The sequence below is a fragment of the Bufo gargarizans genome, chromosome 1 (genome assembly GCF_014858855.1).
Source record: "Bufo gargarizans isolate SCDJY-AF-19 chromosome 1, ASM1485885v1, whole genome shotgun sequence".
Lineage (NCBI taxonomy): Eukaryota > Metazoa > Chordata > Amphibia > Anura > Bufonidae > Bufo > Bufo gargarizans.
The window spans coordinates 139,394,147-139,420,941 of NC_058080.1; the positions used below are offsets into that span (position 1 = coordinate 139,394,147).

Here is a 26,795-nt window from a genome sequence, read left to right on the forward strand (position 1 = left end):
TGTATATTCTGTGTACTCTCCACTTCTTCCGAAGTCTCCTAGGCCGTGGCTTCTGTCCCCTGTGCTGTTCTTTCTTCTGCCCAGCCGGGGCCTCTGTGTATTCAGCCGCTCTGTGGCTGGCCTTCCTGGGAATGGTACTTCCTGACCCTTTTTTTCAGGGTTCCTGGTGTGTCCTCCCCCCACCCCCCGTGTTCTGCAGGAATGTTATTTTTCTAGTTGGGTATATATTTATTTTTTTGGCTTACATTTATCAATAAATTGGGGGACATTTATCAAAACTGGTGCAAAGGAGAATTGACTTAGTTGCCCATAGCAACCAAACAGATTGATCCTTTCATTTTCCAGAGGAGCTCTGAAAAATAAAAGGTGGAATCTGGTTGCCCTGGGCAACTAAATCCATTTAGCCTTGCACCAGTTTTGATAAATACCCCTCATTGAGTGTGTTCATGCTTATGATGAATTGGTTCCTTGTATGTTTATGGAGCTTCTATTCTATGGGCAGCCAGTGACTGCGATCTTTTACTCTCCCACAGGTAGTAATGCTTGTTCTAGCTTGGAAACTGGACGCACAGAATATGGGCTACTTTACATTACAAGAATGGTTAAAAGGAATGACTTCCCTACAGTAGGTGCATGTTTCTTCATGTCAGATTTCTCTGCCACTCTGCATTTACTGAGCACCATGGCCGTGCTACTTGTACATAGCTTTTAGGTTTTTTAAGAACGTTATAAAGCCTTTAAAATGAGGAACATGTTTCCACCCCAGCGCCATCAGCGCTCCGCTATCCCCCAGCGCCATCAGCGCTCCGCTATCCATCAGCGCTCCGCTATCCATCAGCGCTCCGCTATCCCCCAGCGCCATCAGCCCCTTCAAATCACCAACATTACAAACCCCGCCCCCCCACACCAGATTCGGGCCCCTGCTAGTGCTAACTTTATACTTGCCTTTCCTGGCACCGCGTCTTCTTCCCAGCATGCATTGGGAGGACCTGACGTCACACACGGCGTCAGCCAGCACGGCCCTGCAGCATGGTTAGGGTTGAGCGATATCAAAAATATTCCCACGATAACGATATTAAGAAATTTATCGTGATAGCGATATATATCGCGATAAATGCCCATTTATAAAAATAAATAAAAACACTCAAAACATGTACTCGTGTTTCCTTGTTGTCCCCATACATTATAATGTCTCCTTGATGCCCCCATGCAGTAATATCTTAGTTGCCCACCAAGAACTAGGTCACCGTTTCCCCGAAATCTGATGGAGCAGCCGTGCCTCCTGCTGCTCCATTCATTCTCTATGGGAGTACTGGAGATAGCAACGATCAGCCATCTTTACCGCTCCCACAGAAAATGAGACATCCTAGCGGAAAACCCTGATGGGTTGTTCAGAGTGTGCCAATCATAGGTACACATTGTCAGGAAGGGCACCTTGGAATCATAAAGATGCCTTTCAGTCAAATTAAACATTAGGGGTCATATACTAAAGACTGGCGCTTCCCATATGGGTCTTAGTCCCTACACACTACAGCCATATTACCGCAGCCCCCCAGAGCACAGTGACTGTTTTCAGCCCCTGCCTCTCTGTGCAGCAGCCCCCAGAGTGCAGCGATTGTTATCCAACGCCGGTCTCCTGGTTCTGGGGGTTTACAGCCACTAGATGCCATTTTCTTTGTGACCTAAAGAACTTAAACCCTGTGACTAGGGTTGTCACAATACCCAAATTTTGGTCCCATAAAAAAATAATGCAATAGTCGATACCACGCAAAAGAAAAATTAAATGCCCAAAAAAATGTGCATTCCGCAATTTATGGAACGTGCGGCCCATAATAGAACAGTCCCATCCTATTTTTTTTAGGGGAGAAGGAGACTCAAAAAATGGAGAATTGTGTGTTACGGCGTTCACCACATAAGAGATTTTTTTCAATACATTAATAGTTTGGACTTTGGACTTTTTCGGACGTGGCGACTAATACCGGTTTATTGCCCAACCCTAAGCGCGGTGCAGACGGGAGGCCACGGAGCAGTGAGTAAAAGGCTTCACTGAACTCGCGTTCCGTGGTCATGTGATTTAAACGAATCCTCAATACAGGGAAACTGCATCGATGAATTGTCCTAATTTCAAGGTAGCATGTGCCCTTTCATCTTCTGTGATATTTTTCTCTTAGGATGTAAAATGTTAAAGGGGTTATCCAAACCTTAAAAACCCACCCACAGTGCCCGGCCCCCTCATACAGAGAATACTTGGCTGGTCCCTGACTCCTGTGTCCTTCGGATCCCTCCATTTTCGCTGCTGCATCTCCTCAGGGTGCAGATCACAACATCTGTGTCGGGGACCAGCTAAGTATTCTGTGGGTGGGTTTTCCAGGTTAGGATAGGCCATTTAAATGCCGTAAAGAATCAGTGCATGCAAAATTTAAGAGACTACTTGTAGTGGCCTAGTGGATATTTCATAGATGTGCATTAATTATATGGAGGCAGTTTATTTTTTATTTTTATTATTTTATTTTTTTATTGCAGTAGTAGTGAGGCTCTTAAAGCTGTTTGTAGCAGCAGGACCTAGTAGTAGTCATGTGGTTAAAGGGGTTGACCATGCAATTAACCATATTGACTAACATGTGGGCAAAGAGGATGCATCCAACTTACTAATATACCTTCATCAGCAGTTCTGTGGGGTTTATTCTCACTGTAACCCTCCCCCCCCCCCCCCCCCCCCCCCCAGTTATCCAATTGTTCTTCTTTGACAGTGCTGCCAATTAAGGCCTAGTTCACACTTCAGTGTTTGGTCAGTGATTTGCATCAGTGATTGTGAGCCAAAACCAGGAGTGGAGGCTACAAAGAGAGAATCTGCACCTGTTCAGTGTTTTTGACCCACTCCTGGTTTTGGCTCACAATCTCTGATGGTAATAACTGACCAGAACATTCAAGTATGAACTAGGCCTCGGTTAATAAGATGGCTGCAGCAGCATGGTCACTGGACATGACCCATATGTCAGTAATCGTAAGCAACTTCCATAGGAACACAGTTTCCTAGATGCTATGTAGTATGCACTGATCTACTTGTGTCTGGGACCTGTACAGATGAAAACATACTACAAAGCATCCCAAAAACAAGCATGTTGAAGCATTTCTGAGCTTTAGTGTTAGGACCCGTCTTATAGAGGTCGCCTTGGCGTTCGGCAGACGGGCTCAAATGATTTTGTACAAAATGTATTTGCCAAGCATCTCTAAGTTATTAGCATAGCATTTGCAATGTAATATACCTTTGTACTCTACTTTTGGTTTGTAGAGTGCTGTTGCACCATGTGTTTGTCAGATGTATATTTGCAGCCACAAGCAACGTGCACCTGCGCATTGGGATGTGCTGACCCCCCCCCCCCCCCTTTTTGTGTTTCTAGTATTATGTATAGGAGGCTGATTTTAATTAGATTGAGTGCATAGTCTGCTCAGCATGCATGCTGGTACTTGTAGCCCCTGGATTCAATGAAGGCCATTTTGGCTCTATATAGACATAAATCAAGGGGGGCCAGCATGCATGTGGGACCTGCACTTCCTGGATTCATGGTCGCTGTTATGGCACCCAACAGGTGAGCTTTAGTGTTAGGACCCGTCATATAGAGGTCGCCTTGGCGTTCGGCAGACGGGCTCAAAAGATTTTGTACAAAATGTATTTGCCAAGCCTCTCTAAGTTATTAGCATAGCATTTGCAATGTAATATACCTTTGTACTCTACTTTTGGTTTGTAGAGTGCTGTTGCACCATGTGTTTGTCAGAAGCATTTCTTGAGATTACTGACGTACAGATCATGATCCTCCAGCTGCAGCCATTCTATGGACGTGTAGTGTGCTGTTAGGCCCCTTTCAGACGAGTGAGTGTTGCGCTCCGGACTCGCAGCGTGAGTATGCAACAGTAGCCGTCCTGCCCTTCCAGCACTGCTGTGTGTCAAATGCGTGGGACTTGGTTGTGTGAAAGGGGCCGTAGTGTGAATAAACCGCGCAGAACTCCTGATGAACATATATTAGTAGGTTGGCTGTATCTTCTTTGCCTACACATTACTCAATATATTATATAGATTGGCCAAACCCATTTAACTGCATCACACTTATACAATATAAAATTATATGAGCCTAGTATGTTTTTTTTGGCCAAAAATGCCTTAAAAATGACTGTCTTTACCAGAATGTTTTAGCTGTTTTTCAGGCATTTCTTTGCTTGTATAGCTCCACTTTATAGGAAAGTACTCCCTTGTAATGGCACTTCCTTTGTAGAGCAGTATGGGGGGAAATGAAATGCATTGGTTTAAAAAACACACCACACACTGGCCCTTCGGTTAAAAAAAAACTATTTATGCTGCATTGAATGTTTCCCATACATTTCCATTAAAATCTATTGTTGGAGTTTTCTTGAATAAAAACTAGCAGCATAAAAACGCACACAAAACAGCAAAGTCCCTCAAAAATGCCAAAGAAAAAAACCTGTGTGTGACACTGGCCTTAGGGTCCATTCACACATCCGTTGTTTCTTTCCTGATCTGTTCCGTTTTTTGCGGAACAGATCTGGACCTATTCATTTTTAATGGGTCCTGAAAAAAATCGGACAGCACATTGTCCGATTTTTTTTTTTATTATTTTTTTTTTTTTTTTTTTCAGGACCCATTGAAAATGAATGGGTACAGAACTGGTCCAGATCTGTTCCGCAAAAAACGGAACAGATCAGGAAAGAAACAACGGACGTGTGAATGGACCCTTACAGTGTAACTGCTCATGACACTGGTGTCTGAACAGACAGCTCAGATTGTGCTTTCTCTTTCAGATGTGACGCCACTGAGAAACTTAGGAATACTTTGGATTATTTGAGATCTTTATTAAATGAGCCAGCCAATTTTAAACTTATTTATAGATATGCTTTTGATTTTGCACGGGTAAGTAAAATTTTTTAGACCGTTCATATCATCGAGGCCTGTGTAGAAGTGCAATATATTGTAGAATTTCATAAGAACAGAATCAGTTAAGAGAATATGTGATAAAAAAGTACTTTACGTACTTTTCTTCGACTTGGTGATAATCTCGCCCCAGGGTCCAATGGACCTGGATATATTTTAACAGTGTAGATATAATTGTCACTCTTTAATATTTTGCACATACAATAGAAGTCCAGGTGTTAGGACGCTGCCAATGCCCGAGATGGGTAGATTGTTAATGTTCACTCTCGTTAAAGGGGTTTTCCTGGAGTAAAATATTGATTGCTGAGTCTCGGAATAGGTCACAAGTACCTGATTGGGGGGGGTGCTGGATGTCAGACCCCCCCCCCCCCCCCAGACATCCAGCACCCCCACCAATCAGCTGTTTGAGGAAGCCACTGCAATCACCACCTCCTTCGTTGTATAGCAGCCCAGGCCCATTAATTTGAATAGGACTGAGCTGCGCCTAGGCTGTGTGACCGATGAACATGATGTCACTGGCCTAGAAAGAGACCGTGGTACACACTGGAGAGCTGCAGCCTCTTCAAACATCTGCCAAGAGTCAGATCTTCCACCGGAGGTTTGGCCATCAATACAAAACCCCTGGAAAACCCCTTTAAAGGGGAACCCATCATCAACTTTATGCTGACTTCACTGAGGGCAGCATAAAATAGTGATCTCAGCAGTGTGTCACTCATGAGCTAAAAGTGAGGCTGGGTTCAGACCTGAGCGTTCGGGATGGAGAGCTCTTTATGCGCGATTGTATGCGCGTTTACAATCGCGGCTCCGGAACAAGCGAACGCCCATTGTTGCGCGTTCCCGCTGAAGTCTATGTACGGGAACGCGCGACAAGACGCCCCAAAGAAGCTCCTGTACTTCTTGGGGCGTCGGGCATTTTACAGCGCGATCGTACGCGCTGTAAAACGCTCAGGTGAGAACCATTCCCATAGGGAATCATTGGTTCTTGCCTGTTGAGCGTTTTACAGCGCGTAGGAACGTGCTGTAAAATGCTCAGGTCTGACTCCAGCCTAAGTGGTTGCCGAGAACCATCATCATAACCATTGCAGCACAGGCCTTGTAAAGAGTCAAATCTACCTGAGAAGAGTCCTGGTTATTCATAATCTCCCGCACTGTCACCCATCTGCTGATGATTGGAAGTTCTCTTCTAGAGAGAAAGGGAGAAAACCAGGTAGAAGACTGTCAGCCATCAGCAGGTGGGTAGGAGAGCAGGACTTCATGAATAACCAGGACTCTTCTCAGGTGGCCGGGACTCTTTCTCGCTAGTATCATTGGGGGACACAGACCGTGGGTATAGCTGCTTGCTGCCACTAGGAGGCGACACTAGGCTAAGAAGTGATAACTCCTCCCCTGCAGGCTATACCCCCTCCAGCCTGGAGAGAGCATATCAGTTTTTAGCTTAGTGTCGTAGGAGGCAGACCTCCCTGCTTTTGCAGGGCGGCTTACTTTTATTATTTTATCTTTTTCCTTTTTTAGGTTTGGGGAAACAGAGTCGCCTAGCCACTCTGTCTACCCCGGGAGCAAGGCCGGTGTCGGAATCCCTCACCGCTCGCCCTCCCCAAGAAACTAAAGTGGACCAGGGCAGCCCAGCTCCCCTGCTTCCCGCCAGCCAAGGGGTCACCTGAATCCGGCGAGACCCTCCGCCATCCCAGTCTCCTGCCACTTCGTGTGCCAGCGGCTGAGGAGGTGGCCCTGCTGGTACTCTGAGAAAGGGTGAAGAGAAGGGGATGAAGATGGGGTGAGTAGTCCGCATTGGGTAAGTACCTCGGCCCTTCCCCTTCCCCCCGGTCACCTCAGCATAAGATGGAGGACCTTTTTTCCTCAGGTGAGCCATTCCTGGTGAGGGCCCCACATTACCTCAGGCCCCAATGTAAGTTTGGGCTTCTGTCCAGACGGGGGGGCCTGGGTTCTCCTCAGATTCCGTCCAGCAGCCGGCACTGGTCCAGTTGTACGGCCTGCGGGGTGAGCTCCCGCGGCCGGTGTTCGGCCAGGGCGCTTGCAGTGCGCCGCTCCGGTCACTCCACTTCCCGGCCGGCTATTCGTTCGGCCGGCGCTAAAAATTTAGGCCCCGGCTCCTCTTCGGGCCTACCGGGACTCAGCCCGTGCAGCTTTTAGCGGCACGGGATGGGTTCCCGCAGCGAGAGGGGACTCACCCCCTCCAGATCAGTGGGCAGACATCGGCGCTGCTCTTCAGGCCCGCTGTGGTAACCGGCCGGCAGTACCGCCCGGTCGGCTGTGCGCCAAACTTTATGTCCCGGCCTTGCGGCCTACTAGGCCGCAACTTTCATCCCAGTTATGGAGGGGGCGGGTTCGTCCTTTAGGCGCGGATTCTCCCCGACTAGCTGTCGCTCCTCCCCCAGGTGCCCGCTGAGCTCCGCTCCCGGTCCTCTGAGCTGGGTTAACCCTTTGTGGCAAGTCGTTTGTTTGCAGCTGGCTCTGCATTATTCGGTGTCCCCTTCTGCAGGCCAATTACCTTAGATTAGGAAGTTAACCCTAACCCCTGCCTGCCGGCATGTCCACCCTGGTGGTAGGGTATGGGGCTGGGCCCATGTCCTATGGACAGGGGAGGATTGCTCACAGTTTCCTAATCCGCCCTCCGGGGCTGTTTGGTTGAGAATGCACACAGGAAGAATTCTCAGACCACCCTTCTGGGTCGTCTGGTGTATAGGCCACCACATGTGAAACCCAGGGGAACACATCTTCCCAATCCGCCATAAGGGCCGTTTGGTTTATAATGCTCCACCTGCACAAATACAGGGGAGCACATCTGAAGGATTCCCAATCCGCCCGCTGGGCCGTTGGTTGATGATACTCCACCTGCACAACTACAGGGGAGCACACCTGAAGGATTCCCAATCTGCCCGCTGAGGCCGTTTTGGTTTATAATGCTCCACCTGCAAAAATACAGGGGAGCACATCTGAAGGATTCCCAATCCGCCCGCTGGGCCGTTTGGTTGATAATACTCCACCTGCACAAATACAGGGGAGCACATCTGCAGGATTCCCAATCCGCCCGCTGGGCCGTTTGGTTGATAATACTCCACCTACACAACTACAGGGGAGCACATCTGAAGGATTCCCAATCCGCCCGCTGGGCCGTTTGGTTGATAATACTCCACCTGCACAAATCCAGGGGAGCACATCTGAGGATTCCCAATCCGCCCGCTGAGGCAGTTTGGTTGATAATACTCCACCTGCACGGATCCGGGGGAGCACATCTGAAGGATTCCCAATCCGCCCTACGGGGCTGTTTGGTTGATAATGCTCCACCTGCACGGATCCGGGGGAGCACATTTGCAGGATTCCCAATCCACCCTATGGGGCCGTTTGGTTGATGATGCTCCACCTGCACAAAGCCAGGGGAGCACAGCTGCTGGATTCCCAATCCACCCCTCTTGGGTCATTTGGTTGTTAATCCACATGCGCAATCCAATGGAGGACCTCTGGCAGTTCCCAATCCACCCTCCTGGATTGTGGGTGGGTTGGTTGAGTGCCGCCCACACAATCCTGTGAGCGGTCAGATAGGGATGCTGATTCCACCTCCTGGGTGTTTTGATGGTTATTACACTACCGTTGGATGCGGTTCTGATCATCTCCCTACCTCCCTTCCTTGACGGAGGATCGCGCTACCACTGAATACTATTCAACAGTCGTGGCATTACCCCCTTCTACATCTAACAGGAAATCACTGAGCATCTGTGCATGCGTTAATTCAACTAAGCCTGCGCACTAGATGCCTTGGCTTCCTTCACGGGTGGGCCGCGGCAACAGTCGTTGCCATTGGTGCCTGGTACTCTTCATCTAGAGGTATATGGATACTGGGACTGCTCCCATACTGTATCCTTCCGTCTCTTCTGGTGCTGGTTGTTGGTGCAGATAGGTCGTTCTTTGTTCTCTTAGGGGAGTCGCTCAGCAACTCTTCAGGTGCCCTAGATTCCCATCCCTATGGGCCTCCACCGTTCAGGTCGGTCAGAAATTGGTCCTCTACAGCGTGCGGGTGCACGCCATTGTACAAATGTTGGGATTACGACCCAGCGAGGCCAAGGTTGCACTGACTCTGTATTCTGGGCCACCACTATTCCTCATTAGGTGAGGGTGTTTTGCTGGCGTTCTGCATGGACTACTACAGCGTGTTCTCTAAGTCAGGATGGCCGAGTGGTCTAATGTGCCGGACTCCAGAGTTAATATCTTCCGTGTGTGGGGTGTTCGGGTCTCCAAATGGAGGCGTGGGTTCAGATCCCACTTCGGACAAAACAGCAAGGGTAGTTTTCACAAGGGCCGGAGATCGAACACATGGCAGTGGGTCAGCCCCCTCAGATAGGGGTTCTACCCTGACACTGCTTCGGCGGTTGCTCTGGTTTTGCCCCCTTTTTAGATGGAGTGCCTCATGATGGCTCTGGTTGACTGAGATACCTTGGTTCCATGCTACTTCTGGGTGTCCTTAGGCCTCTTCCTCAGTTTTACGCTGGGAGGGGCAGGCTGTAGCTATTAACTGTACAAGGGGTATTTACATCTCCACTACATGCTAGGGTTCCTACTGAAATTCCTATTGCACGGTTCCTTCGTCAGACGGCGGTTTCTTCTGACTTTGGGATTGGTATCCTGTACGGGGTAGCCTCCTCCTCAGCTGGAGTGTGGCCTTTGCGTTACTCTGGCAGGCTTCCTTTGTATGGGCTCCTCCTCAGGGGTGTATTTCATTACCAAGAGATCTGTACAGTGCCAGTCCCTGATGGCAATGGGCTTCGCCCTGACCTCTTAATGGTCTTCGTTACTGTTAACTGTCCGTTGCTCTGACAACTATTGTTCTTGTGTCGTCAACTTGGGTTTGGCACTGGCGTCAATGCCATAGCTATCAGCACCTTACTTGGGCGCGCTCGACTGGATAGCTTAGTCCCTGTGGCACTCGTCTACCACTACGGGGGTACCTTCCTTCAGATATGTTTAATTAGTCCCTGTGGCACTCGTCTACCACTACAGTGATTCCTGCCTTCAGTTAGGATTACTTCTGTGTCACATCAAGCGATGGTGGTCATTCCTTTCTCTGCTCCTTCCGGGGGCGGACTACGGTCCCCCCAAGCCAGGCTGAGCGGGTGACCGTCACACCTTGTCACCTCTGGTAGGGATTTCGTTCCTTGAACGGAACACCCCTATTTTTCTTTCCTGTCCTTCCTCTAGCTGGATTGCCGACCACCTTTCCCTTCGGTCTCCTCGACCGGTGGCAATGGGTTGTATAGCTAATGGAATCCGGGACCTATTATTTTTTTTTCCATGGAGAGTATTCTCTTATCTTGGTCCCTGCCCGGAAGTCCATATATGTCAATTATGGGGTTTTTCCATTACCGGTTCCCTTTAACCAGAGGAGGATCCTGCGAACCTGGATTTTGGTTCCGCTTCCACAGTTGTGGTCAACAACCGGCTTCGCCCCGACGATCGGTAGATCGCTGGAGGCGTTTCAGGAACAAACAAGCCCCCCCTCTGGGACTTCTTCTTATTGTACGTCCATTTGTCCTTTGTCATTTGCATCAGGCAGTGCTCTGCCAGAATTTTCTTCTGGCGGAAGGTCGCCGCTTTCCGGGTCATCTCGGACATGGTTTTCTCTTCTTTCTCCCTCGTATTTTGAGGGCGGACTCTCCATCTGCCATCCATTTTGGCCTCGGAGATTTGCTGGTCCATATCTGGCGCGTTCCGCTGTATGGGTTTTCTGCCTGTTTTTCTTGGAGGTCCTTGTCATAGCTGGCGTCTTCCAACGGGATGCTTTTTTTCCTGGGATGTCTGGCGGTCGGTTGCTTCGTAGCGGAGTGATGGCCTGGCCGACCAGCGGTCGTCATTTCTAGGGTTCATCTACTCCAGACATCGCTTCTAGAGGGCAGCGTCTTGGTCTTCCGGCAAGTTCGCCGAGTTTTCGGGGGGCTTTTCTAGACATCAACTGTTGCTGCTCCAGGCAGCAAGATCTTGCAGACTGCAGCGGATGACGCATCCTTGAGGGCGTTTTTTCCCCAGGGGCGTGTGATTTGTTTCCCTCCCCGTGGACTGCTTTAGGACGTCCCACGGTCTGTGTCCCCCAATGATACTAGCGAGAAAACGAGATTTTTGTGAACTCACCTGTAAAATCTCTTTCTCGCGTAGTTCATTGGGGGACACAGCTCCCACCCAGTGTTCTGTTTGCCGCACATATTGGCGGTTGGTGGGCCAGTATGGTCCTCAGTTCTGGTTCATCCGACTGATGTTGTCACTTACTGGTTGTTTACTGTATTTTCCTTATTGATTTTTTTCTCCTACTCCTATTGCTTGGGCACAAACTGATATGCTCTCTCCAGGCTGGAGGGGGTATAGCCTGCAGGGGAGGAGTTATCACTTCTTAGCCTAGTGTCGCCTCCTAGTGGCAGCAAGCAGCTATACCCACGGTCTGTGTCCCCCAATGAACTACGCGAGAAAGAGATTTTACAGGTGAGTTCACAAAAATCTCGTTTTTCCAGGCCCAGTCTGCAAAGATTGTGATGTTGGTTCTCGGGCAAACACTTACTTTTAACTTATCAATGACAGACCTCTGAAATCAACTCGCCTGTCTCTACTTTAGGGCTCATGCACACGACCGTATGCCCTCCAAGACATGCGGTCCGTGAGCTGGCTATATGTCCCTGAGCGGCATACATCGTGCACACGGGAGTACACAGCATCATAGATTACTATAATACTGTGTGCATCAGGCCAACCGCAGGGCTATTGTCCTGCACTCATATGATCTTATGAGTGCAGGACAATAGTCCCACGGGCGGCCCGATGTGCACAGCATCATAGTAACCTAAGATGCTGTGCGCTCCCGTATGCACGATGTATGCCGCTCTGGGACATATGGCCCACTCACGGACCGTATGTCTTGGAGGGCAGACGGTTGTGTGCATGAGCCCTTATTCTGCTGTTAGTATGGGCTGCAAAAAGCTGATGACAGGTTCCCTCTAAGGCATCATGCACACGACCGTAGTTCTTGTCTGCACCCGAGCCGACTTTTTTGCGGCTCTGATGCGGACCCATTCTCTGCAATGGGGCCTCAAAAGATGCGGACAGCATACCGTGTGCTGTTCGCATCCGTTGCTCTGTTCTGTGACCCTGCAAAAAAAAATATAACCTGTCCTATTATTTTCCGTTTTACGGACAAGAATAAGCATTTCTACCATGGGCCTTCCGTTCCGCAAATTGCGGAAGGCGCACGGGCTGCTTCCGGTTTTTGTTGATATACTGTTTGCGGACAACAAAAACGGAACGGCCGTGTGCATGAGGCCTAAGGAATACATTTTTGTTCAGGTTGTTGGCCCAATCTCCATATAGATGGAACTCCTTAGGAGAACTTGTTTGCCTTTTTGTGGGTGGGCTGACCAAGCATCTGTATCTCCCAGGATGCATGCAATTGCAATCTTGTTAACCCCTGCCTCCCCCTGCATAGAAGTCAGTCTCTCACGTGTAGCCCCAGAGATACATATGGTATGTAATGCCTCACAATTTCCTTCTAACCTGTCAAGAGATGTAGCTATATATAAATTTAGAAGTCGGAATGAATGCAAGTTGTCTGTGGTGCCTCACTATAAGATCAGTATGACTACAGGGAAGCTGACCTCCGCCGAACATATACCACTTCGAACAGCAGAAACCCGGGGCGGATGAATGCGATCAGCCCTATGGCTGATCGCATACAGTTAACCCCTCAGATGCTGTGGTCAAATGTGACCCCAGCATCTGAGCTGTACGGATGCGGGAGCTAATGCTGGAATACACTGATATAACCAATACAGGTCAGCAGGTGGCAGCACTGTATTATATAGTGAATAAATTAAATGGTATCATTGAAAAGTACAGATGACCCTGCAAAAAAATGAGCCCTCACACAGCTCTGTACACATAACTATAAAACAGGGGTCAGAATATGGCCATGAAAAGGAAAAAAAATAGATATTTTTTTTTTCCAAGGTTTATTTTTTTTCCAGTATTAAAATGCAAGGAAAACTTTGTAAGTGTGGTATCGTTGTAATTGTACTGAGCTGGAGAATGAAGGTAACAGGTCGATTTTGCCGCACAGAGAATGCCATAAAAATAAATAAACCCATAACATTGAATTATTATTTTTTCCCCCCAATTTCACCCCATTTGGATTTTTTTTTTCCCAGCTCATCACTACATCATATGCAATATTAAATGGTGCCATTTAGATGGTACAACTTGTCCTGCAAAAAATAAGCCCTCATAGGGCTATGTGAACGAAAAAAAAAATATATAATAATTTATGGCTCTTGGAAAAACGGAAAAGGTTTTAACATACACAGGAGTTATTCTAATATGTTCAGTCTGTGTAATATGATAACTGGCCATTATTGGTACCCTTTATTTACTAGAAAGTCACTTCTGGTGAAAATGATGCCCGTGCTTTATTAGGGGCAGCTGCTGTTACATGTCCAGGTGTGTAAGAGGATTGGAAGTTTAGTTTTGGACTTGAGGTTGTGTCTTTATCTCTGATATTTTTTTTCTTTTTATGTAATTGTCTAGGAGAAAGATCAGCGAAGCCTAGATATGAATACTGCAAAATGTATGTTAGGACTTTTATTAGGAAAAACGTGGCCTCTGTTTCCAGTGTTCCATCAGTTTCTAGAGGTAGGATGTCGTGTCTACTCTCACTTACAAAATCTTGTGAAAATTTCCACAAAAATGTGTGTGCTCAATGCGTTGTGTATTCTACATCCACAAATTGTGAACTTATTTGGGTTCTAGAGTCCACACTTCCTTTCCTCAGGATCAGCTCTAACATTTCACCGTAAACACAGTTTTAATTTTTTTTTTTTTTTGTCTCTTTATGCCAAAGCCTATATGAAATGATGATAAGTAAAGCAGTGGAAAGTCAATTTTTTTTAATGATTGCATTAAACTTATTTTTGTCTAAAAATCATATTTCTAATTGGCCTTTATTAAAAATATTGAGCTGTTCAGTCACAAAGGGTTAACTGTTTTTCTAACTGGGTGACTGGTACTTTCACTTGGTCATCTAATAACCCTTATTTCTAAACTACTGAGAGTGATAAACACTTATTTAAGCCACATGATCAGTAAGATAAGGATTGAGCTTTAATGAGTGTTTTTAATGTGAGAGAGCAGAGATAAGAAGTCTGTCTGCTCCTCAGATGACGGAAGAGACAAATCTACAGGCAGCTAGTAGAGCATGTCAGCACTGTACAGAAAAAAGGATTCCACATTGTTAATCAAGACCAGTTGAATTATTTTTTTCAGCTCAAAAAAAGTATAATGCAATAATAAAAAAAAATTGCTCCAAAAGGCGTACATAGCCTTTAAGCACAAAACTAATCAACTAGTCACCTAGCTGCAGCAGTGAAGTCACGTCCACAGCACATGACTGCTGCAGCCAATCACTGGCCTCTATGGTTCACCAACAAGGCCAGTGATTGGCTGCAGCGGTCATGTGGGGTTGAAGTGACGTCACCGCTGCAGCTGGTTAAATAGAGCTTTGCAGGGAGAACTGGAGTGATGGTGGCGATTTGTCAGGTAAGTAATTGGTATCCCCTTAAAATAACTTAACCACCTCAGCTCCCCTAGCTTAAACCCCCTTAATGACCAGACCACTTTTTACAATTCTGCACTACACTACTTTCACCGTTTATTGCTCGGTCATAGCACTTACCACCCAAATGAATTTTCCCTCCTTTTCTTCTCACTAATAGAGCTTTCATTTGGTGGTATTTCATTGCTGCTGCCATTTTTACTTTTTTTTGTTATTAATCAAAATTTACCCAAATTTTTTTTTAAAAAATGACATTTTTCACTTTTAGTTGTAACATTTTTCAAATAAAATTACATTTCTATATAAATTTTTCTCTAAATTTATTGTTCGACATGTCTTTGATAAAAAAAAATGCAATAAGTGTATATTTATTAGTTTGCGCAAAAGTTATAGCGTTTACAAACTATGGTACAAAAATGTGAATTTTCGCATTTTGAAGCAGCTCTGACTTTCTGAGCACCTGTCATGTTTCCTGAGGTTCTACAATGCCCAGACAGTAGAAACACCCCACAAATGACCCCATTTCGGAAAGTAGACACCCTTAAGGTATTCGCTGATGGGCATAGTGAGTTCATAGAAGTTTTTATTTTTTGTCACAGGTTAGTGGAAAATGATGGGGTTTTTTTGTTTTTGTTTTTTTCTTACAAAGTCTCATATTCCACTAACTTGTGACAAAAAATAAAAACTTCCATGAACTCACTATGCCCATCATGAAATACCTTGGGGTGTCTTCTTTCCAAAATTGGGTCACTTGTGGGGTATTTATACTGCCCTGGCATTTTAGGGGACATAAAGCATGAGAAGTAGTTTGAAATCCAAATGTGTAAAAAATGCCCTGTGAAATCCTAAAGGTGCTCTTTAGAATTTGGGCCCCTTTTCCCACCTGGGCTGCAAAAAAGTGTCACACATGTGGTATCGCCGTACTCAGGAGAAGTAGGGCATTGTGTTTTGGGGTGTCTTTTTACATATACCCATGCTGGGTGAGAGAAATATCTCTGTAAAATGACAACTTTTCCCATATTTTCTGAGATTTCTCTCACCCAGCATGGGTATATGTAAAAAGACACCCCAAAACACATTGCCCTATATCTCCTGAGTACGGCGATTCCACATGTGTGACACTTTTTTGCAGCCTAGGTGCGCAAAGGGGCCCAAATTCCTTTTAGGAGGGCATTTTTAGACATTTGGATTCCAGACTTCTTCTCGCGCTTTAGGGCCCCTAAAATGCCAGGGCAGTATGTGACCCCATTTTGGAAAGAAGACACCCCAAGGTATTCCATGAGGGGCATAGCGAGTTCATAGATTTTATTTTTTGGCACAAGTTAGTGGAAATTTTTTAATTTTTTTTTTGTGTTTTCTCAAAGTCTCCTTTTCCGCTAACTTGGGACAAAAAAGTTCAATCTTTCATGGACTCAATATGCCCCTCAGCGAATACCTTGGGGTGTCTTCTTTCCAAAATGGTGTCATTTGTGCGGTGTTTCTACTGCCCTGGCATTTGAGGGTCTCCACAATCATTACATGTATGGCCAGCATTAGGAGTTTCTGCTATTCTCCTTATATTGAGCATATGGGTAATGAGATTTTTTTTTTTTTCCGTTCAGCCTCTGGGCTGGAAGAAAAAATTAACGGCACAGATTTCTTCATTCGCATCGATCAATGTGGATGAAAAAATCTCTGCCCAAAAAAAAAGGAGGGGAAAGGCGTCTGCCAGGACATAGGAGCTCCGCCCAACATCCAAACCCACTCAGCTCGTATGCCCTGGCAAACCCGATTCTCCATTCACATCAATCGATGTGGATGAATAAATCATTGCCGGGATTTTTTTATTTTTTTTATATGCAAAGTGTTTGCCAAAGCATATGAACACCGCCCCTCAGCTCATAAGCCTCGGCAAACGTATCTTTTTACTGCAGAGGAGAAATCTCGTCTTGCAGCGCCGCATACACCGACTTTTGTGTAATCTGACAGCAGCGCAATGCTTCTGTCAGAATGCACATCAGTGCTGCAGCTGGTTCATCGGTTGGTCCACCTAGAAGGTAAAAAAAAACAAAAAAAACAGGCCAACGCAATACATTTATTAACATTAACTTTATATAACATTTGAACACAACATTAACTTTTATAAACTTTATTGAACTTTTGGAGCAGAACATTAACTTTTTTGCTTACCGGTGATTTTTATTTATTTTTTTACCTTTTTTATAGGACAAACCTCTCCTTCCCCATGGGACAATGTGCAAAGCGCAAATCGCCCAGAGATGTGGCGAAGTACATTATGCACTTTGTCCCGGGTGAAAGGAGAGGTTTGCAGCAGCTGTGAGTGAAAGGGCCCTAAGAGCCCTGTGTGCCTGTCCTGTGTCACACAATCCCTATGCTAATAGTGTACCTGTGTGTGGTACTTCCGGAAACACTCCCCTAAGCATAGGGCAGGGTGGTCAGGGCAGTCAGGACAGAAATAGCGTGTGTCACGCCTTATTCCACTCCTGCTACAGACACAACATCTTTTTCGGGGTGGCGCTTCGGTTGAGGTACCAGCAACGACATTGGGGAAATGTCGCTCGTGTAGACGGCTCACTACACTGGTGGATGGGGCCACGGAACCTCCTGGATACGGGAGATTCTCGATGATCTCTTCCTGAAATTTGAGGAAGGATCCTGTTCTCCCAGCCTTACTGTAGAGAACAAAACTATTGTACATAGCCAATTAAATTAAATATACAGACACCTTCTTATACCAGCGTCTGGTGCGGCGGGACACTAAATACGGAGACAACATCTGGTCATTGAAGTCCACCCCTCCCATGAGCAAATTATAGTCGTGGACCGAGAGGGGCTTTTCAATGACACTGGTTGCTCGTTCTATTTGGATTATCGTGTCTGCATGAATGGAGGAGAGCATGTAAACGTCACGCTTGTCTCTCCATTTCACCGCGAGCAGTTCTTCGTTACACAAAGCAGCCCTCTCCCCCCTTGCAAAACGGGTGGTAACGAGCCGTTGGGGGAAGCCCCGGCGATTAGGTCGCGCGGTGCCACAGCAGCCAATCTGTTCTAGGAACAAATGCCTGAAGAGGGGCACACTTGTGTAGAAATTGTCCACATAAAGATGGTACCCCTTGCCAAATAAGGGTGACACCAAGTCCCAGACTGTCTTCCCACTGCTCCCCAGGTAGTCAGGGCAACCGACCGGCTCCAGGGTCTGATCTTTCCCTCATAGACTCAACATTTGTGCGTATAGCCTGTGGCCCTTTCATAGAGCTTATACAATTTGACCCCATACCGGGCGCGTTTGCTTGGGATGTATTGTTTGAAGCCAAGGCACCCGGTAACATGTATCGGGGACTCGTCTATGCAGATGTTTTGCTCAGGGGTATACAAATCTGCAAATTCGGTGTTAAGGTGGTCTATGAGGGGCCGAATTTTGTGGAGCCGGTCAAAAGCTGGGTGGCCTCTGGGACGAGAGGTGCTGTTGTCACTAAAGTGCAGGAAACGCACGATGGTCTCAAATCGTGTCCTGGACATGGCAGCAGAGAACATGGGCATGTGATGAATTAGGTTCGTGGACCAATATGACCCCAATTCATGCTTTTTTGTCAGGCCCATGTTGAGGAGAAGGCCCAGAAAAGTTTTAAATTCGGAAACTTGGACGGGTTTCCACCGGAAAGACTGGGCATAAAAGCTTCCCGGATTGGCGGCTTTAAATTGAGTGGCATACCGATTTGTTTCTGCCACGACTAAGTCCAAGAGCTCCGCAGTCAAGAACAGCTCAAAAAACCCCAGTGCCGATCCGATCTGAGCTGTCTCAACCCGAACTCCAGACTGGGTGGTGAAAGGGGGAACTACTGGTGCGGCTGAGGTTGGGGGCTGCCAATCAGGGTTTTCCAGCACCTCAGGGACTCTAGGGGCTCTACGGGCCTGTCTGTGCGGTGGCTGCGACGGGGGAACTAATGCACATGCCACTGTACCAGCTTCAACTGCGCTGCTGGTGTATGCCTCACCACGTAATCCGACAGCGCCAGCCCCACTCTGCTGCCCTTGACGCGGATCCTGCGCAACCTGTGGTCTAGCGACACGGGGCCGGGTACGCCTGGTGGTATCGGGGACCTCAACCTCATCGTCCGAACTTTGGGTCAGACTGCCACTGCTTTCTACAGGTTTGTATTCTGACCCGCTGGATTCGTCAGATGAGGGTTCCCATTCCTCATCCGACTGGGTCAGAAGCCTGTAGGCCTCTTCAGAAGAATACCCCTTACTTGCCATTTGGTCAACTAAATTTAGGGGGTATTCCCTGAGACTACCCAAGAAAAAAAGCAAGCCTATCTTACAAATGGGAGGCTAGCGAAGTACAGGAAGCCGCTGCAATTGATAAAAAATATCAAAACTGATTATTTTTCTTTATCGCCGCAGTGCTTGTGAAGTGATTGTGCAGTGATAAAAAAAAATTAAAATGTTGTCACTGCGGCGGGGCGGGCGTGGGAGAACACACGTGTGGGCGACCGATCGGGCAAACACTGCGTTTTGGGTGGAGGGCGAACTAAGGTGACACTAATACTATTATAGATCTGACTGTGATCAGTTCTGATCACTTACAGATACTATAAAAGTACCAGTGACTGCGGTGCGGTGGGCTGGGCGCTAACTGACGCTAACTACCTACCAAAGGGGCCTAAACTAACCTAAAACCTAACCGTCAATACTGGTGAAAAAAAATTTGACAGTTTACACTGATCACTTTTTTTTCCTTTCACTAGTGATTGACAGGGGTGATCAAGGGGTTAATTGGGGTGATGGGGGGGGGGGGGTGATCTGGGGCTAAATGTGTTGTGTCTTGTGTACTTACAGTGATCTGTGCTCCTCTGCTGGGACCAACCGACGAAAAGGACCAGCAGAGGAGCACAGAAGCCATTTAACACATTATATTTATAAATATAATGTGTTAACTGGCTTGTGATTCGATTTTTTGAAAATCACCAGCCTGCCAGCGATGATCATTGGCTGGCAGGCTGGTGACGAACTCCTCCTTTAACTTTTGCCGGCCCGCAATGCGCATGCGCGGGCCGACTATGCGCGTAGTCTCGCGAGATGACATGCCGAAGCGTCCAGGAGGAATGAATCGACCGCCTCCGGAACGCAATCCTGCGTTAGGCGGTTAATTTGCATAGGATATGCCCCCATTATTTGATAGGTGCAGGTCCTGACATATCTCCTAAACTGAGCCCTGCAAAGTGGTGGCTGGAGGATTCCGGTCCGGCCACCACCAAACTCTCTCACCATAGAAGTGAATGGGAGTGTACCCCACATGACCAACCGCCGCTCCCATTCACTTCTATGCCAAGCCAGTGCTCGGCTATTTTCTGAGGCCCATAAAAATGAATGGCGGTTAGCTGTGCACCTAATCCTAGTGATATGCCCCCATTGTCTGAGATGAGACTATATAGATTTCAATTTAAAAAGTAGCTGTTGTTGCTGGATTCAAATCTATATTGCGTAGTTTGGCTGTATAATGTCCTCCATTACTGCTGCTGCTTATGCATTTGTACTGCAAAAAGATATGGAGCAGGATTTCCTGTCTTCCTTCCCCCATGTATAATCTGTGAAAGACATCATAACAGCTAGCCTCCACCCACCATCTCAGAGAAAACTAGGAATTGGAGATGGAGTCTGCAGAGACGTATACTGCTAAACAATATAGATACAGTTCATATAGTGGCCAAATATAATTACTTTTCACATATGCACACAACAGCTTGATCTGAAAAATCACCTAAGACAGGTACACTTTAAACTTATCACTGTCAAACACAAAGCTCTCCATAGATCTGCACTGCCCTATATCTGCACCCTTATCTCTCTACCACCCTACCTATTTTAAAAGCGTTCTCCAGGAATTAAGAAAATGAAAATACTTAAATATTACTTTATAATAAATATATTCCCAAATACCTTTCATTATTTATAATGGCTTATGTTGTCTAGGGAACAAAATGGCCGCCGTCCTGTTAGTACACACAGAACCTGTCCTAATCACACAGCAGAAAAACCTATATGTAGCCCTAACAAAATTACGGCTCACCCCTAATGAGAATATATATAACCGATTAGAAGGAGTGAGATAAGTAAGGTACAATTAGTTCAAAAAAATATACTACAATGGTCCAAAAATAACATAATTTATTTGAAAATCACAAAGAAGACACATGATCAGCACTGGTCACAAATAGAACAATAAACACAGGTTACAATACACATTAAAAACCAAGGGGACCGATGGTGAGCTGCCGATATATATATCTGGATATAAAGTGCAAGTGCATGACTATAACCAATTGGTCATCAATTGAAGGACATATAATATCCACAAGCTGTAGCTAGTAGATACCACAATAATATCCACATGCATATATATCAAAATTTGCCACAAAGTTGGTGTAAGATATACACCACATTTGTCAAAATTAAGGCAGTAAAGATAATTGAGATTAAATTCAGCACATGATAGAAAAAATACTGACCCCTTGAAAAAGCTGTACGCGAAACGTGCGTTGGGGAGTGGACCGGTGGTGTTGCTACATGATATATTCATATCAATTGGTCAGTATTTTTTCTATCATGTGCTTTGGGGCAAATTTGGATATATATGCATGTGGATATTATTGTGGTATCTACTAGCTACAGCTTGTGGATATTATATGTCCTTCAATTGATGACCAATTGGTTATAGTCATGCACTTGCACTTTATATCCAGATATATATATCGGCAGCTCACCATCGGTCCCCTTGGTTTTTAATGTGTATTGTAACCTGTGTTTATTGTTCTATTTGTGACCAGTGCTGATCATGTGTCTTCTTTGTGATTTTCAAATAAATGATGTTATTTTTGGACCATTGTAGTATATTTTTTGAACTAATTGTACCTTACTAATCACACAGCAGGACAAGTTACTTCACAACACTGAGCTAAAGAGCTGCCCCATCTCTGCTTTACCTGTCGGGGATTATGATCCTGAATACAGATAAGATCTTCAGCTAATTCTCTGTAGGAATGGAGTTCATGAGTAGACCTGAAGTACATAGAGGACGGACAGGACAGACTGTGGTAATGTATGGCTGTGGTAATGGAGACTGCATATAATAGGTGCTGCTCATTATTCACCCCCCCCCCCCCTGTACTTTGTCTCCTCATGAACTCCAATCTTACAGAGATTAAGCTGAAGATCTTATCAGCTGTATTCAGGATCATCCCTGAAAAGTAGAGCAGAGAGGAGGCTGTGGCAGCTCTTTACCTCAGTGTTGTGAAGTAACTTGTCCTCCTGTGTGATTAGGACAGGTTTTGTGTGTACTAGTAGGACGGCGGCCATTTTATTTCTCCTAATGATTGCTCCCTAGACAAAATAATGAAGGGTATTTCTGAATATATTTATCATAAATTTAATATTTAGGTATTTTCATTTTCTTAATTCCCAGAGAACCCCTTTAAGTTCTGCCGGCAATCTAAAACTTAAAGCGGTTGTCTGCTTTTGTAATATTGATGACCTATCCTCAGGATAGGTCATCAATATTAGATCGCTGGGAGACAATTACAACTCTGCGGTCCCCATTAACTTCAATGGGGCAGCTCCATCCTATTCACTTGAATAAGAAGGAGCCATCCCATTGAAGTGGGTGGGACGGAGGAGCTGTAATTACTGCTTGCCACTGCAGTGTCGACGGCGATGAGGTAAACGGAGAAGACAACACAGTGATTGTATAAGTGCTGCATTCTCTTCAAACAGCTGATGATGCCGGGTGTCGGGCCCCCTGCCAATCTGATATTGGTACATCATCCGTATTACAAAAGCGGAGCACCTCTTTAACAAAGTCCCATCTCCAAGAATTTACTTGTGCTGCACCAGTTCTCTTCAAAAATTTTATCCAGAACAATGCGATTAATTCCCAGTATCTGCAGTTCTAAGCGTGCGCCTCATTAGGAAGGCCTATGACATCTCATAAACTGACTCGTATATATCACATTATTCCTCAGAACCTCATCCTTTTGTTCGGCACCATAACATGGAGTTTGTATGTTCTCCCCGTGTTTGCGTGGGTTTCCTCCGGGTTCTCCGGTTTCTTCCCACACGCCAAAGACATACTGATAGGGACCTTAGATTGTGAGCCCCATTGGGGACAGTTGGATGCTAATGTCTGTAAAGCGCTGCGGAATATAGTAGCGCTATATAAGTGCATGAAACAAATAAATAACGTGCTTGATTTCTGTGAACCCCCTATTTCCTTAATAGACTGTAAGTTCATGTGACCTGGGCCCTCGCTCTTCTTTCAGTTGTTGATTTCGTTTTTTTTCTCTGTGATGTCTACAGTAAGAGGATACACGTGCTGCGGAATAAGTTGACGCTATAGAAATAAAGGTTTTTATGCAAACAGCTCAACATCTCCGCTGTCTGAATTGGGCCTTGCAGTTTGGGGTAACTGCAGTCATATTGGCAGTTTCAGTTTTTCAAAGCAGTTAAGGTTCGAGAATTCAAACTTCATAGACTCCAGAACATAACGACATAAGCAGCAGACCTCCTCCATGTAGCTGTAAATGCCGTCACTGGTTTATGGGCTTGTGAAAGGCGAGCAGTGAGGGAATGAATGGTCACTTTGTTTTATAATGACAAGACTGCTGCGTCTGTAGCCTACATTCATACACTGTCTATTGGCCTTAGATTTCAGGACATCTTTGCAAAGCGCTGTGCCCAGCTCCGTCTCTGGAAGGCGGACACTTCATACAAATGGTAGCAGTACTCCTGTAGATAACCAAAATCATTGCTCGTGACCTGTGTCATTTGAAAGCCAATGTTCTGCAGTACAAAGCCAAAACTATATAGGTTGTCACCATTCTAAATGCTTCCAGCAGTGCACGGTAGAATGTGATTTATATTGCGCAGGACACGAGATGGGAAATGGGTGGTTAGAAATTTCAGCTCTTTTTTTCTATTAAAATGCAGTAAATCTGTAACACCATAAGAAAAGCATTTATATCCACTCCTGTAATAACTGATAATACCGATAACGAAGCCTGTAGTTTGGAGCTACCGCTTCCAAATTTCAATGGACCGTGTCGCCAGCACTAGGTAGTTTTCTATGTGCATTTTGCTCCTTGTAGTTCATAGTACCCTTACAGGGCCATTGGCTAAATGATTAATGTTTATTTGCAGCAATCAAAATACAAAGTAATTAACAAGGACCAATGGTGCAATGTTCTAGAGTTCAGCCGCACAATTAACCTCGACCTCAGCAATTATGACGAGGATGGGGCTTGTAAGTACTTGCATACCTTACCATTGTGATAAGTCGTAGTTGTGGTAGTACCGCCGTAAGTTCACCTATATATCAATTACGCAAAATGTATCTTTTTAAAGTGATGGCAAGAATAGGGGTCCCCTGTGTGAATGGAGCAGTAGCATGCATGCAGGACCACTGCTCTGTTCAGTCTCTGGGACTACCAAGAACAGCGCTCGGCTCAGTCGGTCACATTAAAGCTAACGGAGAGGTGGTCACACATGTCCGCTCCTGCTCCAGTCATACAGAGGACTTGGGGGGTATCCATTCTCATGATGAATAGATGATCAATGCTGATTGTCCTTGCGCCCATTTTTTGGGGGAAGGGGGTTGTTGATTAGGTTCAGATTTCTGCAGGACATCACTTTTTTTTTTTTTACAAGATCCCCTTCCACACGGGAAGTTTGGTTGGCTATACGGTTGATTTTATGATGTGAGGTGGAAAGAGATCTGCTCAGTTGCGAGCTTCAGTCAGATAGTCCACCATTCAACTTGTTGCCTGCTGGAAAGGATGGGGCGCTGGTTAACATTTTTGGATGTATATGCTTTAATCTACTGTTCTTTTCTCCCTAGGGCCAGTATTGTTGGATGAGTTTGTGGAGTGGTATAAAGAAAAGCAGACTGCATAACAGATCCCCTATGCATTGCAGCAGAAGAGTCATTGTCAACACACTTGCGTCAACCATTAGCCATAAATTGCTGTTTGTATGAAATGCATGTTGCTTATTTGCACAGTATATCCCTCCAGCCGGGTCACCCCCCGTTGTGTTAGCTGTTAACAGGCCTGGCTTTATGTGTAGCACTGTTCTCTTTACAGGCTGCTTTGCATTTCGTATTTACACTACAGATTGGTGAACTATGCCAACGTCCTCACTGTGATACTGTGTATATTGCTGTTCATTTTTTTTTTTTTTTTTGTATATGCCTGTACATAAATGCTATTTTTGGTTGCTCACATGCGTTCTCCCATCTTGGTTACAGTTTTAGTTCCTTAAGTTTCCTTTAATTAACAAAATTGTTAAAACAAACAAATGGTAGTTTAGTTGTCAGGAATACCTGCTCAGCCTTTTCAGTTAGAAACCACTTCCACTAATAATTCACGGTATGTAGAAGTCCTTGAATTCTTTTTTTTTTTTTTTTTTTTTTTCCCCCCCGTGTTTTAAGCAAATATACCTATACGTGTTTTAAACCTATAGAACTGTAAAGAAGTGGCTGAATGGAATAAGCAGGCTGGATGTTGCACAGCTACATGAGGCAGGGAATGTCCCGCTGCTTAATTGGCCACATTTTGTGAGAAAGCGGTGTGACGGCGCCTGTAGGGCAAGTCCACATGGAACTTTTGCTGGGCGTCTGATACACAACTACATTGTGGCCTAAAACTGTCTGACGGGCATTTTTGCAACTAAAACCGTTAACCACAAAATTGTGCGGCCATTAAAAAGTGTACAATTTGCAGTAAAACTGCAGTTGTTGTATACATTGCAGCTGCTATGTGTGGTCTTATCCTTGTAGACTCCATATTGTCGCTGAGCTCTGACAGTATGTCTCATAAGTAGGGTCACTTTTTGAGTCTTACTTTTGAAACCCCTGGGGAGCAAAATTATTGCTAAGGGAAGATGCAGTTGGCCATACATGACCACTGCAGAAGAATTGTAGTGGTGCGTGCTGGCCGTTCACGTGGTTGACTATATAATACTATGAACAGGCTGGGTTCGCCAGAGCAGTAGTTTCTCTTGCTTAATTTTCTCTGGCTCGTAGGAAAATGACCACCCTCTATGATGTCCATATGCCTTTGTTTCCATTTTGTAAGACTAGATGATTTAAAGAATCTTTTACAGCTTGACAGGTGGGAATAAATTAATGATCTATATTTTCTTGTACTTGATTTTTTGCAGAAATGCTCTGCAAGTCACTAAAGCTTGTGTTCAAACTCAATAGATTTTTGCGCAGTGTATTTGTAGAACATAGTAATACAATCTGTAGACCTTTTGGACAGGGTTGTATCAAAAGTTCTCATGTTGCTTACATATAGTTAAAGAGGTTGGACCTAGAGTTAAACATATCACCTGATCGGTGGGGGTCTGATCTCTGGTATCTGTACTGATATAAGGACAAGGCTACTTTGTGCCCCCCTATGTGACAGGAGCAGCAGATGAGCATGTGTGCTTCCACTTCATTCAACTGGAGATAGCTGAATACTGTACTTGTCCCATAGAGGTAAATGGAGCTGCAGTCACACCCATCATGTGTATAGGTGATACCATACATTAAAATCTTGGGCTCTTTTAAGGCATCCATTTTATGAGCAGTGAAAACTATGTAGCCAGCCAAACATGTAAAAACAAAAAGTTGCCAGACTAAATAAATATGTAGTTGCAGTTTGAGTATCAACTGATAACACATTTCACTTATAGAAAGAAAATGGAAGATTAGTTGAGGAATATGAAGCATGACCAGCCCTCATTTTGAGAAAGAACAACCAGAGGAACCCAACATAAATCCAATATCTAGTGTTATAAAAATTATGATTTCATATTTGAAGGGGTTGTGCAGTGGTTTAATATTGATGACATATCCTCATGAATATATAGGTCATTAATATTAGATTGGCGGGGGTCCAACTCCCAGGAACCCTCACAATCAGGTGTTTGAAGAGGTAGCATTACTCGCAGGAGTGTTGCTTTGGCTTTGAGAATACATGCGTGTCGTCTCCTTTGTAGATACGGCCCGAGCAGATGTAATTGCAGTGCGTGAACACTGCAAAGGAGACAACGCACAGGTAATTTTGAAGCTCCACTACCTCTTCAAACAGCTGTTCGTTGGGGTGCTGGGAGTCAGACCTCTGCCAACCTGATAATAATGACCTATCCTGAGGACAGGTCATCAATATTAATCCAGTGCACAAACCCTTAAGGCTAGGTTCACACCTGAGAAAGGAG

At 45.4% G+C, this 26,795-nt stretch overlaps 1 protein-coding gene across 2 annotated transcripts in view; it reads left to right on the top strand.

Moving 5' to 3' along the window:
- DCUN1D4 (defective in cullin neddylation 1 domain containing 4) overlaps positions 1 to 25,726 on the top strand; it is an 82,184-nt gene extending 56,458 nt beyond the window's left edge. The window contains exons 7-11 of one of the 2 annotated variants that reach the window (XM_044299024.1): positions 534 to 625; positions 4,816 to 4,924; positions 13,517 to 13,621; positions 23,733 to 23,835; positions 24,430 to 25,726. In XM_044299024.1, the coding sequence (XP_044154959.1) occupies positions 534 to 625; positions 4,816 to 4,924; positions 13,517 to 13,621; positions 23,733 to 23,835; positions 24,430 to 24,485 (465 nt within the window). In that variant the 3' untranslated portion in view covers positions 24,486 to 25,726. The remainder of the gene's footprint in view (positions 1 to 533; positions 626 to 4,815; positions 4,925 to 13,516; positions 13,622 to 23,732; positions 23,836 to 24,429) is intronic. The other variant, XM_044299033.1, reaches the window with a different exon arrangement.
- Positions 25,727 to 26,795: the final 1,069 nt, after the last annotated feature.